Source organism: Pseudorasbora parva, chromosome 3, assembly GCF_024679245.1.
Source record: "Pseudorasbora parva isolate DD20220531a chromosome 3, ASM2467924v1, whole genome shotgun sequence".
In the NCBI taxonomy this organism is placed as follows: domain Eukaryota; kingdom Metazoa; phylum Chordata; class Actinopteri; order Cypriniformes; family Gobionidae; genus Pseudorasbora; species Pseudorasbora parva.
In genome coordinates this window covers 38651452-38667334 of record NC_090174.1, presented here as the reverse complement: position 1 = coordinate 38667334, position 15883 = coordinate 38651452, and the positions used below count along the sequence as shown (strand labels likewise).

Here is a 15883-nt window from a genome sequence, read left to right as displayed (position 1 = left end):
GCACCCCAGAACATCACTGACTGTGGGTACTTGACACTGGACTTCAGGCATTTTGGCATTTCCTTCTCCCAAGTCTTCCTCCAGACTCTGGCACCTTGATTTCCGATTGACATGCAAAATTTGAGCAACAGTCCAGTGCTGCTTCTCTGTAGCCCAGGTCAGGCGCTTCTGCCGCTGTTTCTGGGCAGTCTTACCCATGATTGCGGTTTTGAGTAATGAACCAGGCTGGGAGTTTTTAAAAGCCTCTGGAATCTTTTGCAGATGTTTAGAGTTAATTAGTTGATTCAGATGATTAGGTTTATAGCTCGTTTAGAGAACCTTTTCATGATATGCTAATTTTTTGAGATTTTGGGTATTCATGAGCTGTATGCCAAAATCATCAGTATTAAAACAATAAAAGACCTGAAATATTTCAGTTGGTGTGCAATGAATCTAAAATATATAAAAGTTTAATTTTTATCATTACATTATGGAAAATAATGAACTTTTATCACATATGCTAATTTTTTGAGAAGGACCTGTATGTATGTGTGTGTAATTATTTATATATATTGCTGGGTTTGTCCTTTCTTATAATCCTCTTAGAATTATTTTTCAACATGGCAGCCTTTTGGGGCATCTTGGACTTTTAATGACTTGTCAAGACATACAAGATTGTGAAAACATCTGCTTTAAGAGCACCTAAGCTAATCTTGAGAGATTTGAGGATGAAGGATGTAATATGTCTTTCTCGTGTCATTCTTTCTTTATTGCAGAATAATAAACCTGGCTGTGAACAGACTTAAAAAATAAGGCACAATATCTTTACATGTGAGAGATATTGCCCTTTACTAGGACTCTTGGGATAATGTGGGGTCTTGCACCGAAATTAAATAATGGGGGTGGGGTGGGGGAGAGAGAGATTTTGATCTGTGTGTACTGTATATTATCTTAAATCTGCTTCTAATAAAAGAAAGTCATCAGAAAATACAAAACTATTAGCCTGGCAACAACAAGAACATTAAAACAATATTACAACAACAATAATAAAGTCCTTTGAGGTCATTTTCACTACAATGTTATTAGAAAATATTGGATTGATGAATCAGAATCAAGTATTAAAGATAATCATTCGTACTGGTGAAGGCAAAGTAACAGCATTTTTGTTTAACATCTTTGTAAATGGTCCTACAAACAGCGAGAAAATGATACGGCAAATTCACAAAGAATTATTAATGAAAGGATTTATTGTAGAGTCAACCTTTTTTTATTTTAGGTGAAGTTTGGAATGCATGCACAAGACTGTTTAGGACACAGATAAGTGCTCGGATTCATGGATGTTGTCCTCAAGCAGTGGTCAACTGAAGAGGTCTGTCTAAAACCAGAAACACACATAGAGGCACCAATACATTTACAGTACATATACATCAGAAGAGCTCGCAGGTAGCCACTGCCTCTTAAAGCCAAGTTCATGTATCAGAGCATGTGTCAGCCCAATATATTGTAACATGAGAATAATTCAAAAGTGGGGGCAAACTGGAGAACATGGATAACGTTCGCAAAAAAAATAGCCATTTCCTATTCAAAATAAGTTGATAGTATTTCTGTGGACATAAAGGTCATGCAAATGGCAAGTGTTGAGCATCCAATGTTTCTGACTTCAAAGTGGTTGATTTCCTGAGGTGCAACAGTAATTTCATAATTACTTACAGCGGTAGGTTTTTGATTTATGATGCGTATGCATGATTAATGCATTTTTAACAAGTTTAGGTTTACGTTCACATTCATTCTGCAATGTTATTGCTTCTGGATATATTGTAACTGATTGTGTTATATTTTGGAAAACCCTGTTGTTGGATGCTTTGCAATTATGCTTATCTCAAAGCCAGGCAATGGAGGAGATGTGCTTAATACTTCAGTGATCATGATCATCACAAGGGACATTATGTGGACCGATTTTAAAATGCTAAATGTTATGAACATTTTTTAGATTTCACCAGAGGCACCCACACACTACAAGGAAAATTGGGGCCCAATTCTCCTATTTTAACAAGCCTAGGTTAACTCCTGATCATCCTGATGGTTCTACAGATGATCATTTCAGATTTTTCTGTGGTGTGGTGTGTTGAGTGTGACTGAATCTGCTCGGAAGCACCAATCCCAAATTGTAAATATCCAACATGTATCCAGTATTTAAGATCAGAAATCCTGTGTGGGAGGAATCCCGAGGACAAACCCGCACACACTCTCTAGATTGTCACGTGGTGATACAAAATCAGAAAACGAGATGCCGGAAGCATAAACACCACTTCTTCCAAAGCTTTTTCTATTTTTCCGCAAATGCCATCCAAACTCTAATATCGGCATTTCTTCTTGCCCACCGTCCATGTTTGTTTGCTTCAAACTCACGGTCGACCGCGAGAAATTTCGTGAGATTTCCCGTGTTCAGTCGGGAAACTGCTTATTTGTGAGTGGCATCTGTTCGTGTATGGTGACTCGCTGCGAAGGGGCTGAACATTTTCAGTAAATTTCTAGAAAATGTCCAAAAATTCCTGGAAAGTTTCTGGAAACTTGGCAACCCTAGTGGTGAGCCATCTTGGTCACATCGTGACACCCCACACATTATAGGAACAAAACTGTTAAAAATATGTTGTTGTTTTTTTATATCGTCATGTTTGTGTCTCTCTCATTTTGAAAATCTGATCAGATTTGTGGGCCAGCCTTTAAGTCATATCCTTATCGCCTCTGATTAGTTTCTGAAGTACCAATGGCCTTTACAATCACACAGTACTGCCTTTTCTGCTTATGTCCCACTTTGAATAGTATGACATGTAAATTCATGTTTTTCAATAAGCCACTATCTACAACTGGGAAAAACATATAAAAGTAGAAATAAAAGGAGAGGTGACTGCATCACCTCAAATTTGGCAGCACAACAAAAAAGGAAAGAGAAATACTGGTGTGTATATACAACGGCACTCTGTAACATACTGGTAAATATCAGAATACTCATGGAAACAATGTTACAATAACTAAAAAAAGTAAGAACATTTTTAACAAAATGCAAAACATCAGTTAAAACCAGTGACCACTCTTTGCCACAATTTTGCTTCTGCTATGCGAATGCTTGGGGGAGACTTGACAAAAAGTAAAAGTCCATCTTGGAATGTTGCTTGAAGTTGTCCTTGTGAGAAACACCAAGCGGAATGATCGAGTCAAATTGAGAAATTTTGGCAGTGACTGACCCCCCTGCCCACCTGAATCTCTCTCTTTCTCTCCATGCTGACGCTATGGCTCAGACCACCACCAGTGTCTCAGATTGCCACTTTAGCCACCTGCTCTTCCAGTTTGGCGATTCTCCTGTCCTGCAGCGTGACCAGATCTCTAAGGGACTTGACTTCTCGCAACAGCTCCTCTAACTTCACTTCATTCTTCTGCAAAATAAAGAAACAACGTTTTAGCACCAGTTATTAGGGGGAAAATAAGAATAAGTCAATGAAGCGTCACCCTTACTCTGGTTAGCTGAGGAGAGGCAGGTTTCTGAGGAGTTACTGGCTCCTCCACCTTCCTAGGGGCCTTGTTATCCAGCAGATTTTTCTTGACTACTTTGAGGTCGCGGTTCTTGCCCGGGGCATAACCGTTTTTGAGCGAGATCAGGATTGGTTCACCATTCTTGCCATCAAACCACTCCTCAGCCTCTAGCGCCGGGTCTGGACCTGCTGTGTCCGGATAGAGGTCGTCCTGGAAGAGGTCTGACTGCCAAGAACAGAAGAGACAGGAAATACCGTAATGAGTATTTTGGAATCATGTGTTCATGCTGTTTGTTTTCTCTGAAAACATTTTCTGCTTTAATGTTAACTGAAATCAACTGCCTCCCCTTTTCTTCATCAATTACTGACCACACTTTTGATTAAGCTTTGAGAGTAAACTTAACACAAAAATAATTAAAACCTCATTAACTGAACATGATTTTAAAATTATTATAAAAATTACTTAGTAATTGTTTAGGATTATATATTGAGGAATTACAAAACCATAGAGAATTATTACATGAACAACAAACATAATACAGTAAAAAAAAAAAAAAAAGTACCTTTCTAGGGACGGTCATGATAATTGGCTCACACTTTCTCTCATGAAGTTTATAAAACCTGTGAGAAACAACAGACATGTCATTGTGTTGTTATTACTGGTGTTAACACAATACAGCAATCTTTCTTTTCTTTTTTTTATGTTACAAAAGATTTATGTTTCAACTACATTTTGTTCTTTTTAATTTTCTAGTAATCAAAATAACCTTAAAAAAAAAAAGAAAAGGTTTCCACTGGAGTAATGATGCTTTTATATATATATATATATATATATATATATATATATATATATATATATATATATATATATATATATATATATATATATATATATATATATATTAATGTAATTTATTCCTGTAATTTACACCGATCTGGCATAACATTTGCTGCCAAAACAACCCTGACCCGTAGAGGCATGGATTCCACTAGACCTCTGAAGGTGTGCTGTGGTATCTAGCACCAACAAGTTAGCAGCAGATCCTTTAAGTCCTGTAAGTTATGAGGTGGGGCCTCCATGGATTGAACGTGTTTGTTCATACACACATCCCAAATATGCTCGATTGTATTTTAGAAAACTTAAACTCGTTGTGCTCCTCAAACCATTACTGAACAATTTGTGTTTTAAGGCAGGGCGCATGCCACAGCCACCTAGGAATACCGTTTCCATGAATGGATGTACATGGTTTGCAACAATGCTTAGGTAGGTGGTACGTGTCAAAGTAACATCCACATGGATGGCAGGACCCAAGGTTTCCCAGCAGAACATTGCCCAAAGCATCATCCTGTCTCCAACAGATTGCCTTCTTCCCTTAGTGCATCTTGGTGCCATGTCTTTCCTAGGTTATCGACACACACACACCCGGTCACCCATGTGATGTAAAAGAAAATGTGATTTATCAGACTAGGCCACCTTCTTCCATTACTCCGTGGTCCAGTTCTAATGCTCACTTGCACAATGATGGTGCTTTCGGCGGTGGACAGGGGTCAGCATGACCCATTCGCAACAAACTGCACTATGTATTCTGACACCTTTCTATCAGAACCAGCATTAACTTCTTAAGCAATTTGAGCTACAGAAGCTCATCTGTTTGATAGAACCACACAGATCAGCCTTCGCTCGCCACGTTTACAATGAGCCTTGGCCGCCCATGATCCTGTCGCTGGTCCAATTCTGATAGATACAGACCACTGCAGACCGGGAACACCCCACAAGAGCCGCAGTTCTGGAGATGCTTTGACTCAGTCATTTAGCCATCACAATTTGGCTCCTGTCAAATTTGCTCAAATGCTAATGCTTGCCCATTTTTCCTGCTTCTAACATATATATATATATATATATATATATATATATATATATATATATATATATATATATATATATATATACAGTGCCTTGCGAAAGTTTTCGGCCCCCTTGAACTTTGCGACCTTTTGCCAAATTTCAGGCTTTAAACATAAAGATATAAAACTGTAATTTTTTTGAAGAATCAACAAGTGGGACATAATCATCAAACTTTTTTAACAAATCAAACACTGAAAAATTGGGCGTGCAAAATTATTCTGCCCCTTTAAATTCAGTGCAGCAAATTCTCTCCAGAAGTTCAGTGAGGATCTCTGAATGATCCAATGTTGACCTAAATGACTAATGATGATAAATAGAATCCACCTGTGTGTAATAAAGTCTCTGTATAAATGCACCTGCACTGTGATAGTCTCAGAGGTCCGTTTAAAGTGCAGAGAGGATCATGAAGAACAAGGAACACACCAGGCAGGTCCGAGATACTGTTGTGGAGAAGTTTAAAGCCGGATTTGGATACAAAAAGATTTCCCAAGCTTTAAACATCCCAAGGAGCACTGTGCCAGCGATAATATTGAAATGGAAGGAGATCAAGACCACTGCAAATCTACCAAGACCTGGCCATCCCTCTAAACTTTCAGCTCATACAAGGAGAAGACTGATCAGAGATGCAGCCAAGAGGCCCATGATCACTCTGGATGAACTGCAGAGATCTACAGCTGAGGTGGGAGACTCTGTCCATAGGACAAAAATCAGTCGTATACTGCACAAATCTGGCCTTTATGGAAGAGTGGCAAGAAGAAAGCCATTTCTTAAAGATATCCATAAAAAGTGTTGTTTAAAGTTTGCCACAAGCCACCTGGGAGACACACCAAACGTGGAAAAAGGTGCTCTGGTCAGATTAAACCAAAATTGAACTTTTTGAAAACAATAAAAAAACATTATGTTTGGCGTAAAAGCAACACAGACATGGTGGTGGCAGCATCATGGTTTAGGCCTGCTTTTCTTCAGCAGGGACAGGGAAGAGGGTTAAAATTGATGGGAAGATGGATGGAGCCAAATACAGGACCATTCTGGAAGAAAACCTGATGGAGTCTGCAAAAGATCTGAGACTGGGACGGAGATTTGTCTTCCAACAAGACAATGATCCAAAACATAAAGCAAAATCTACAATGGAATGGTTCAAAAATAAACATCGAGGTGTTAGAATGGCCAAGTCAAAGTCCAGACCTGAATCTAATCGAGAATCTGTGGAAAGAACTGAAAACTGCTGTTCACAAACGCTCTCCATCCAACCTCACTGAGCTCGAGCTGTTCTGCAAGGAGGAATGGGCAAACATTTCAGTCTCTCGATGTGCAAAACTGATAGAGACATACCCCAAGCGACTTACAGCTGTAATCACAGCAAAAGGTGGCGCTACAAAGTATTAACTTAAGGGGGCCGAATCATTTTGCACGCCAAATTTTTCAGTTTTTGATTTGTTAAAAAAGTTTGAAATATCCAATAAATTTCATTCCACTTCATGACTGTGTCCCACTTGTTGTTAATTCTTCACAAAAAAATTATATCATTATGTTTGCAGCCTGAAATGTGGCAAAAGTTTGCAAAGTTCAAGGGGGCCGAATACTTTCGCAAGGCACTGTATATATATATATATATATATAGTTTATGGCAGATAAATGAGAAAAATTGCTATAAATCTAATAATTAGGTGAAATAGTAATAATAATAATAAAAACATAACACACACCCTTACAAATGAATAGATACGAAAATTAATGATCCATACAGTGATCATTAGTTGTCAAATAACATTTCAATGACCTTTAGGAGCCACAGCATGATCAGTGCCACACTACCATCACACTAGAATTGATAGTCAATGACAGGCTAATGCCTCCCCCTACTGGAGAAGAAAAACCAAACTAGCAGCAGGAGAAGAGCATCAATCAAGGCACACCACTGAGCACCATAATCACAACAATGCTGAAGGCTTAAAGTCACTTTAGTTTCTCTAAAATAACCAGATTCTCTTGTGGCCATCGGCACCAAAAACAAATCAGTCTGCATATTCTTTAAAAAAAATAACAAAAGAAATACCTGTTCTGTTCAATAGCGCATACCTGGCTATCTCACACTTGTTGACGTCTAGGCCTCTTTTAGGCATGTATCCCATGCCTCTCTGGGGCTCCTTGCTGGAAAATGTGTTGAGGTAGTGCACATACGGTGCCTCGTCTGTGATCTCGAAGTAACGGATACTGCTGTCACCCTGGACCAGAAAACAAGGTTTTTCACAATGTCCGTTTCACTATTTTGTTCTTATTAATTTAAATATACTATACTACTACTTACTACTATACACTGCTAAAATGTGTATAATTAATTTCAATCAATATGGTGCAGAGTTAATGCAATGTAGCTGAAAACACGCTTCTTGGGTCTCATAAAAACGTGCTCACCTTTCCACACAGGTAGACCACATTAGTGTCAGGGTCATAGAAGGGAAGCAACACTCCATTGCTGGTGTCCATTTCGTGCACTGATATCGGCTCTTCCATGTTTTTCTAAAAGAGCACGTAAAAATATATTTCATAATAGTGCATAAAAAAATCCACATTTTCTAAAACGTAGCGAAAATCCATTTGTTTGGCTTACTGGATTCCATAAGGCCAGCTGCCGCTCGCTCATACGACTGAAGCCGGTGGTGAAGATGTTTCCATCAGCCAGAAAGATGGCCCTCATGGGCCGGGCCCCCTCATGGGCCTTATCCTTCTCCTGTGATCACCAATGCCAGTGAGACACTCAGAACTGTGAAAATAAAGAGTCCTTTTGAGATGTTTTCACTTACCGCAGTGATCTTCCCCTTCCGTGGGTCGATAACGCGCACTTTCTTATCCTTGCACGCGGTACAAATGAGGCTGCCATTGCGACTCCAGCAGACGCTGAAGATCACGTCAGGATGCATGTCCTCCAGGTTGATCAGAGCTTCTCCTGTGCCCACGTTCCAAATGATGATGAGATTATCGCATCCTGACGGAGGAGATAAGTCAAAATTGTTTTTTTGATCATTCAGTCACAGGTTTTTGATGCTCAAGATGATACACGCAAGGGTTTTATGTAACGCACTTGCTTTTAAAATCTCTTACCTGCACTTAGCAGAACATTGCGAGCCGTTGGATGCCAAGTCACGATGCCCACCCTCTTCGAGTGACCCTCCAACACCACGACTGGCTCAGAAAGAGCTGAGGTGAGGCCGTTTTCAGGGATTTGCCACACCTGTGTGACAAAAATAGGAATATTTGAACAGTAATTAGTCTTTTTGACGCTTTTAGTATTCTGAGCAGGGCTTCTATGAGATGATGTAATGAAGGAGCTGAGCGTACCATTACTGTACAATCTTCAGAGCCGCTGGCAATGACGTGATCATTGTTCGGGCACCAGTCGATGTCCAGCACAGGGCCCGTGTGACCACAAACAGTGGGGTAGGCCTTGTCAATACGACCTGTCTGCAAAAAAACGAAACAAATATATATATAATTGCTAACTGCAAAAACGCTGAGTGGACATTTCAATTCATATATGCAGCTGTGGCTTACCTTTTGCAGAGGCAGAACCAGGAAGGCTCCACCCCCACTAGCCTCCACAATAATAGCAACAAATTTGGGGTTTACTGCACAAAAGGCACTGTCCCAGGTAACCCGCGAGACCCTAATGTCATCATAGCACTGGTCATTCTTCACCGCCTGACCAAACACATGACGGAATTTACTCTGTCGTACCACTCGTCTGATCATTTCTGAAAATACAAGAGAAGAGCAATGTTGTGTTCTTACTTGTCATCATTTTTTTTTTTTTTGCATTTAAAAAAATACTTTTAGTAATTTAATATTTATTATCGTCACATTACCTCATAATTTATATTTTACAGTATAACAGTCATAATGACAGATGAATGTTCAGTGTCGTTTTTAGACTTAATACTGACAGTGTATCATATTAGAGTAAGATGAGCAGTCAGCTAGAGAGCACTGGAAAACGGGTTTCCATTTCACTCTGTATAAGCACTTCTCCATAAAAGACAAGGAGAAAATGCAGTCTGGTGTGTGTGAATTTCATTGAGCCACTGTGTAGAAACTTGTTATGAGAAGAAAAACATTAAAAAAAAAAAAAAAATCATATTTAATTAATAAACTCTTTTCTGATTAGTCCATACTGTAAAATGTGGATCTATTTCTTCTCAAACTAACCCTTAAAAAAACTTTTATAGTGTAACCTTGTGCAGTCAGGTTGATTCAGTCATTAAAATAGTTGTACTTCCTCAGTTCATTTACATGTCATCAGCACATATTTTAGCTCACTTGACAAAATTGTTTTATAGCGTCCCAAAGTTCATGCATCACATGCAGACAATAAAAGTAAACATTTTCTTTCTTGATCAGATATACATTTGTATTGTTTATCAGCAAGGATAAAAGATACAATTCAGCATAGCCTAATTAAATCTAATAAAATCCATAATGAGCTGACAAAATAGACATTTCTTAAAATGCATGCTACACACACACACACAGATGCTAAAAAAGAAAAGAAAAAAAGATGCACACATGATTCCCCAAATTTCTGTCTAGTTAGGCAGGTTTTGAGACACATCCAGAATGATTATACCATTGTTATAAAGGGTATAATAGTTAATTATACATTAACAATCATTGTTTTATGTTTCAATTATTGTCAATAATCATTTATTAATGCATTATGTGCATTATCTGAGGCAGGATGATTTTGATTGATGGTGTCTTCCTAAATAATGGCATCAACCATTAATAACAATGATAATAAATAAAGACGATTCCGAACAGCTGTGTTTGGGAGAATAAAATGTGGTCATCACAATAAAGCCATGGATGTGCTTTTGGAAATAGGTCAGATGTATGGCGGTGTGAGTGTGTGTTTGCTTTCTAATGGCCGAGCTGCGTTATTGATGATGATGATGGTGATGATGGTGATGCTGATGAGCATACCGGCGAAGATGAAGAAAAAAAACTCACACCAACATTTACATTTCTATTAAGATCAATTGGGATGAAGAGTGGGAGATAAAACGTTATGGATGAGAGAATTAGAATCGAAAGATATATGGAAAAAAATATGACAATCAATAGATGGGCAAGCTACTGCTGGTGTGAGAAAACGAGAGCTAATCGCTAACCGAACAAATGAATGAAAAAGCCGAAAAAGCATCAGTGATGCAGCTTGTTTTGAGCCGAGCGTGTTTTTCTGGCGAAATGCGACGTGCCGCTTTGGAGTGGAGGCGTGCTATCTACCCGGCACAGGTCATGATGGTCAACTTTCAATTAATATCTCACTATTTCTGCTTATCTCGCCATATGCATGACCATCAAAGGCAGGATGTCTCACGTGTCAGAAAATAACGCTAAATGCAGCAAATGCACGTGCACGAGCGCATTTCCCTCGGTTTGGTACTAGCTGTTTCCAGAGCTTGTTTTAAATCAGTGATGCTTGCTAAAATCGAGCTAGCATTCCAGTAGAGGCTAGTGCAACACTGACCTGCCTTGCATTAACATGACCAAACGCAAAACGCTTACCTTTATCAGTACTACGTCTCTCAGAGCGTCAAATTCAAAGCATTAATTTATTTTCTCACAGATTCAGTTTGTGCTGGTGACTGTCTCAGTGAATTGCGGCTAGCCACAATAGCTTCCCTCCTCTCCTTTATTCTGAATGAACGGGAGAAAACGCCCTTGTTCTCCTCTCCCCTCCCCTCCTCCTCATGTCCTCCTACATGGACATCAGTTCTATGTGTGTGAATGAGAAGTAGGTGTACAAATTGTACCGAGCTGGCCGACAGGTCACTGCGGTTTAAATGGTAAGGACATCTTATACGTGGAAAAAACCTTTGAGCATCTCTCCTTTGCAAGCACTACCTTGATTCCCATGCCTTTCCATCTTATGTATTTAAACACGTTGTGCTTCGCCTTCATTGGAGCTGATAATGTTACAGGAGTGGTAATTATGTTAAGAGTGAAAAAGGATGAAGTCATGCAATGTTGGATTATGTTACAAAGTGCCGTGTGCCCTAAAATCTAATTTGCAATCTTATTTATTTATTCATTTATTTATTTTTTGTTACAGTGGTGTAGGGGCTTTCAAACTTTGTGATATCAAGGACCCCCAAATATGAGGTTTCGAATGTCATTTATTTATATTTATTTATTTCGGTGTGTGTTCATGTCTTTCCATCCCCTTGGGGACTGAATGTACACTAACTCATCATTGGGTCACCGTGGGGCCTAAATCGAGGTCCCCATGAGGAAACAAGCCTATAAATTATACAGAATGAGGTGTTTTTTTTTGTTTTGTTTGTTTTTTGTGGAAAATGTAAAAATACACAGTTTTCTGTGATGGGTAGGTTTAGGAGTATGGTTAGTGTAAAGGTATCATACAGTATAAAAAGAGTCCCCACAAAGAGACGTGTGTGTGTGTGTGTGTGTGTGTGTGTGTGTGTGTGTGTGTGTGTGTGTGTGTGTGTGTGTGTGAGTGTGTGTGTGTGTTGGAGGGGGGGTGTTTAAATGTGTATAATGATATGGGTATGACTGACACAGGTATTAGAAGGAGAGGGTGAAATATGAGGATAATAAATCATACAGGATGAGGTTTTTTTGAGAAAGTAAAAAAGTAGAATGTTTCCTGTGATGGTAGGGGCAGTGTAGGGAGATAGAAAATACGGTTTGTACAGTATAAAACCATTACGCCTATGGAATGTCCCCACATTTAACAAAAAAATGTGTGTGTGTGTGTGTGTGTTTGTTTGTGTGTGTGTGTGTGTGTGTGTAAAGGGTCATTGATAATGTGTGAAAAAATAAATATCCGTTTTACAGAAAAAAAGAAAATAAAACTATGTCACAGTGTAACTGTTGGCTATATTTTCCTTATTGGCTGTTCATGTTGTTGCAAAGAAGTATATGGTCACCCTCTTGTAGAAGTGCATTTAATACATTAATTGCTGTTAGTCTTATGTAAGAATGTAATAAATGGTATCATCTGTATGTTCATCTATTGTTTTGTTTGTTTATTTATCCCTCCCCCCAAAAAAAAAGTCCATAATACATGCCATAATAATGCAGACCTTTTAAATAACATTTTAGTGCATATGTCTTATCTTAAAGCTTATCCTCATTGAAATTTTATCAAGACTCTCTGTAACCCTGTTGGCTTTTTATATTGTATGAAAAATGGACATGCAATCAGCATGAAAACCTGTCTTACCTCTCTTTGGTGAGGAACTTCTTTCCATTTTATGCGGAGATGTTTGTACATCAAAGGTTGTCTTCATTTGCAATACTTTTTGAGTCTGGCTTCCCACAGTCACATCTGGCCTGGCTTCCAATAAGTTTGTCCTGCTGTGATGTATGACTTTCTCCTGAATTTTGTTGCTGTCTCTGATGAGTTCAGAGACAGGCCTGTATCTGGACACTTCGTTTTCTTCTGAAGTGGAAGAATCGCTGCTTGGAATTCTACAGGCGGCGCGAGGATATCTGTTTGGGACTGCAGTGGGTTTAGATTCTTCTTCATGCTCAATGTCTATATAGCTTTTGGAATCATTTCTTCCACATCTCAAAGGATGTTCCACGTTTTCCAAAACAGTCTCTTTACTTGCTTGTATCTTTTCTGTGTCTCTTTTAGCAAATGGATTTTGAGGCTTTTTTGGCACAGGTGGTGGTGGGCCCTTTGTCTTTGCTTTTTTTTTTAATAATGGTCTCAGCTGAGACATATCCATTTCTTGTAGTTCTTTATTGTCGACAGTTTCTATAAAGTTATCGCAGTCAGGTGCAACAATTTCATCGAATGGGGCTAAATAATATCTTGGAATATCAGCAGCCTCAGGCTCTATGGACATGCACACGTAGGACGGGGACTCTATATAATAAGGCAACATATCAAGACATGATGCATGTGCATTAAAATCCTCCGCAGACTGCAGTGCCGCTTGCCTTCTGCCCATTTTAATATTTTTCAGCAGCAGGTCCAAATATTCGCTCGGCTCATCTATTGAATGAGAAGCAGATTCCTTGCGGCCAACTGCTTTTTTAAAGGGATTCTTTGGTTTCTTTGGAACAGGTGGTGGTGGTCCTTTGATTTTGGCTTTTTTTTCTGTCTGAGCACCTGTGGGTAAGACGTCAGGGATCGTGCTCTGTATTTCAGTGTGAGGAACGTACATATGAGAGATGTCAGTTGAGTTTTTCGCCTCCTGATCAGGAAATGTATGAATCTGAAGTGGTGGTGTGATCACAGCCGTGAAATAGAGAGGCTCTTTTTCCCGTTTCAAAGAAGCCATCTGCGTGACTCTTTCTCCATCACTGCCATCAAAATCTGAGTGAGAAAAAGATTTGAAATGGTTAACGTATGATATGATCTAAACATTTACCGCTGGAAAACATTTCTTTGACCTCTTTTTCTGGACCATCCAGCCTGTAGATCTTTGGATCACAGGCTCTTTTGCCCAGATGCACTTCTTGAGTTTTACCTTTTTCTCCTGGTAATTCAAATAACGGTGAAGTATTGTGTCTTCCATTAAGATGACCATCACAATCGTTTCTGCTTTTTGTGGATTTCGGCTGAACAGCTTTTTGACAAACAGGTTTACTGTCTCTTTTCACACATGGTGCATCTGCTCCCCACACTCCCTTTTTGGCTGGGTGAGGCGCATTGCTAACAGGGACTTTTTTAGCACTGGATTCAGTTAAACTCTCAGATGACACGACTGCTGAGTGCTTTTCCATGACAGTGAATGCCCCTTTGTAATCATTTTTCTTCTCAGTGTGTAACAAAGCATTGCTCAAATCTGAATGGAACGTGCTTAATGTCTTTTGTTCAGAGTCCTCCTCAATCCTTAACGGAACTAGAGCTGTGTCTGCATTTGTGGGTTCAGTAACAATATCAGAGTCAGAATTGAACGCTGTCGTTCTAGACTTTAATAAACGAAGTTCATCGAAGGGTTTATGTAAGATTTTGTACTTACCTTCAGTTTCACCCCATGCAGGATCTATAGTCTCCCGTTCTCCCAAAAATGCTGAATGAAAAGTTGGGTTTCTTTGGTCTTTTCTAAAGTTTTCTTTGGATGTTTCTGCAAAATGTGTCTGTGAGATTGGCATATCTGGACTGATATTTTTGCCATCCTGTAAATGATCCTGCTTACTTGCACTCCAAAGCCATGGGCGAGTTGAATGTGAACGGAGTCCACTGACTGACGGACATGTCGTCACAGTCTCCTGACATAAAGAATCAGCTTTGTCCGGATCAGGGCTTTCATTGTGTTGAACAGTTTCAGCACTTTCTTTGCAAACTTTGTCACAACTTATCCTAATTTTAGCACTACGTAGGGTCTGAACTTTCTCTTTATCTTTACCCTTTGAAACTCTTATTTCCTGGAATGGCTGTCTTTCAAGTAAATTAGCATTCTCTGATTCAAAAGATTGCCGTCTCATCCGTGGCATTGGCTCTGTGTCTAATGTCGCATTGTGTCTGTCCACCAGCATTCGTGTCTCATTCTTCTCAACGCTCACGGCATCATCTGTAGAGTTTCCTTGACATGAACCTTCTAGCATGTTTGGATCCTTGAGGTGAGTTTTGTTTGTCATACCTTCTGTTTTGTCAGGTTGTTGCTGGTCCACAGCAGTAGATATATCTGTTGCGGTTGCGTTACTTGTGACTGTTTTGAATTCTGAGGCGCATAAACCTCCTGCCAGGCTCAGCTGAGGATTTGGTGTCCTGACATTCTGTGAAACATCCGTGTCATAACTCTGACTGATCTTTTTTCCTCCCTGGTTGAAAGAGGGCTCAGTGTTGTTGTCATTAGATATAGTTGGTTCCTGACCAGGACAGGACTCTAGTACGGAGGTGTCCAAGTGAACATAATTTTGGTCTGTTTCTTCTGGGCTGTTGGAATGTGCTTCCTCCTTGCTGTGGTTTAAGATCTCATAGTCACTAACAGCACTGTTCAGGTCGTCTTCTCTTCCTAGCTCCTTGACCGGTTTCTGTCCCATCACCCCTGTGAAGAACACATATCACCACCCATGAGTTTATGAACAAGACCGTATATCTTTATCTATAATGAGACCCCTCCCATCTCAAGCTCTCTCTTGTTCCTCTCACATCACTCCTTTCAGGAATGTTGCAATGCCTAAAATTAAATGACTCTCAATGTGGCCACTGAGTCACAGAACCAAAATGGCAACTGGCAGAGTAGCTCAGTTACCAGGTGCGAAGGTCACATTAGACATGAAAGGGGAAAACCCACGGACTCCAAACATATCCCATGGCTCTTGACAACAAAACTCCTGTTTCCATCCAAGTTGTGAACTTAATTTAAAAGGTTAGTTCACCCAAAAATGAAAATTCTCTTATTAATTACTTACCCTAATGTCGTTCAACACCCGTAAGAACTTCGTTCATCTTCGAAACACAGATGAAAATATTTTTGTTGAAATCCGA

General features: G+C 39.4%; 2 protein-coding genes across 4 annotated transcripts in view; one reads left to right on the top strand and one right to left on the bottom strand.

Annotated features, from left to right (window-relative positions):
• Nucleotides 1-1197: 1197 nt before the first annotated feature.
• coro1cb (coronin, actin binding protein, 1Cb) lies at nucleotides 1198-14859 on the bottom strand. 3 transcript variants are annotated; one of them, XM_067438748.1, is made up of 13 exons: nucleotides 14412-14859; nucleotides 13917-14303; nucleotides 12659-13762; nucleotides 8968-9167; nucleotides 8755-8877; nucleotides 8518-8647; nucleotides 8220-8401; nucleotides 8027-8146; nucleotides 7831-7935; nucleotides 7495-7640; nucleotides 4073-4130; nucleotides 3493-3735; nucleotides 1198-3413 (listed from the first exon to the last, which is right to left on the bottom strand). In XM_067438748.1, exons 1-13 carry the CDS (start codon nucleotides 14542-14544, stop codon nucleotides 3294-3296), a joined length of 3051 nt encoding a protein of 1016 aa, XP_067294849.1. In that variant the 5' UTR covers nucleotides 14545-14859; the 3' UTR covers nucleotides 1198-3293. The 3 variants fall into 3 exon arrangements, with proteins under 3 accessions (XP_067294849.1, XP_067294850.1, XP_067294851.1); XM_067438749.1 differs by lacking the exon at nucleotides 13917-14303; XM_067438750.1 differs by lacking the exons at nucleotides 12659-13762; nucleotides 13917-14303; nucleotides 14412-14859 and adding an exon at nucleotides 10978-11182.
• A 19-nt stretch (nucleotides 14860-14878) lies between these two features.
• The window catches only part of ungb (uracil DNA glycosylase b), a 39161-nt gene continuing 38156 nt past the window's right edge, over nucleotides 14879-15883 (top strand). Inside the window, exon 1 of the mRNA XM_067438754.1 lies at nucleotides 14879-15012. The gene's annotated coding sequence lies outside the window, so the exon portion shown is untranslated. The remainder of the gene's footprint in view (nucleotides 15013-15883) is intronic.

What these genes read in the sequence shown, in the direction of transcription:
- coro1cb (XM_067438748.1), bottom strand. Translation starts at nt 14,544, where the DNA reads ATGCCAATCTCACAGACACATTTTGCAGAAACATCCAAAGAAAACTTT. An exon ending in AAGTTCCTCACCAAAGAGAG is followed by an intron (nt 9,168 to 12,658) that starts GTAAGACAGGTT and finishes TTGTATTTTCAG; the next exon opens with AAATGATCAGACGAGTGGTA. An exon ending in CCTCTCCTCAGCTAACCAGA is followed by an intron (nt 3,414 to 3,492) that starts GTAAGGGTGACG and finishes TTTATTTTGCAG; the next exon opens with AAGAATGAAGTGAAGTTAGA.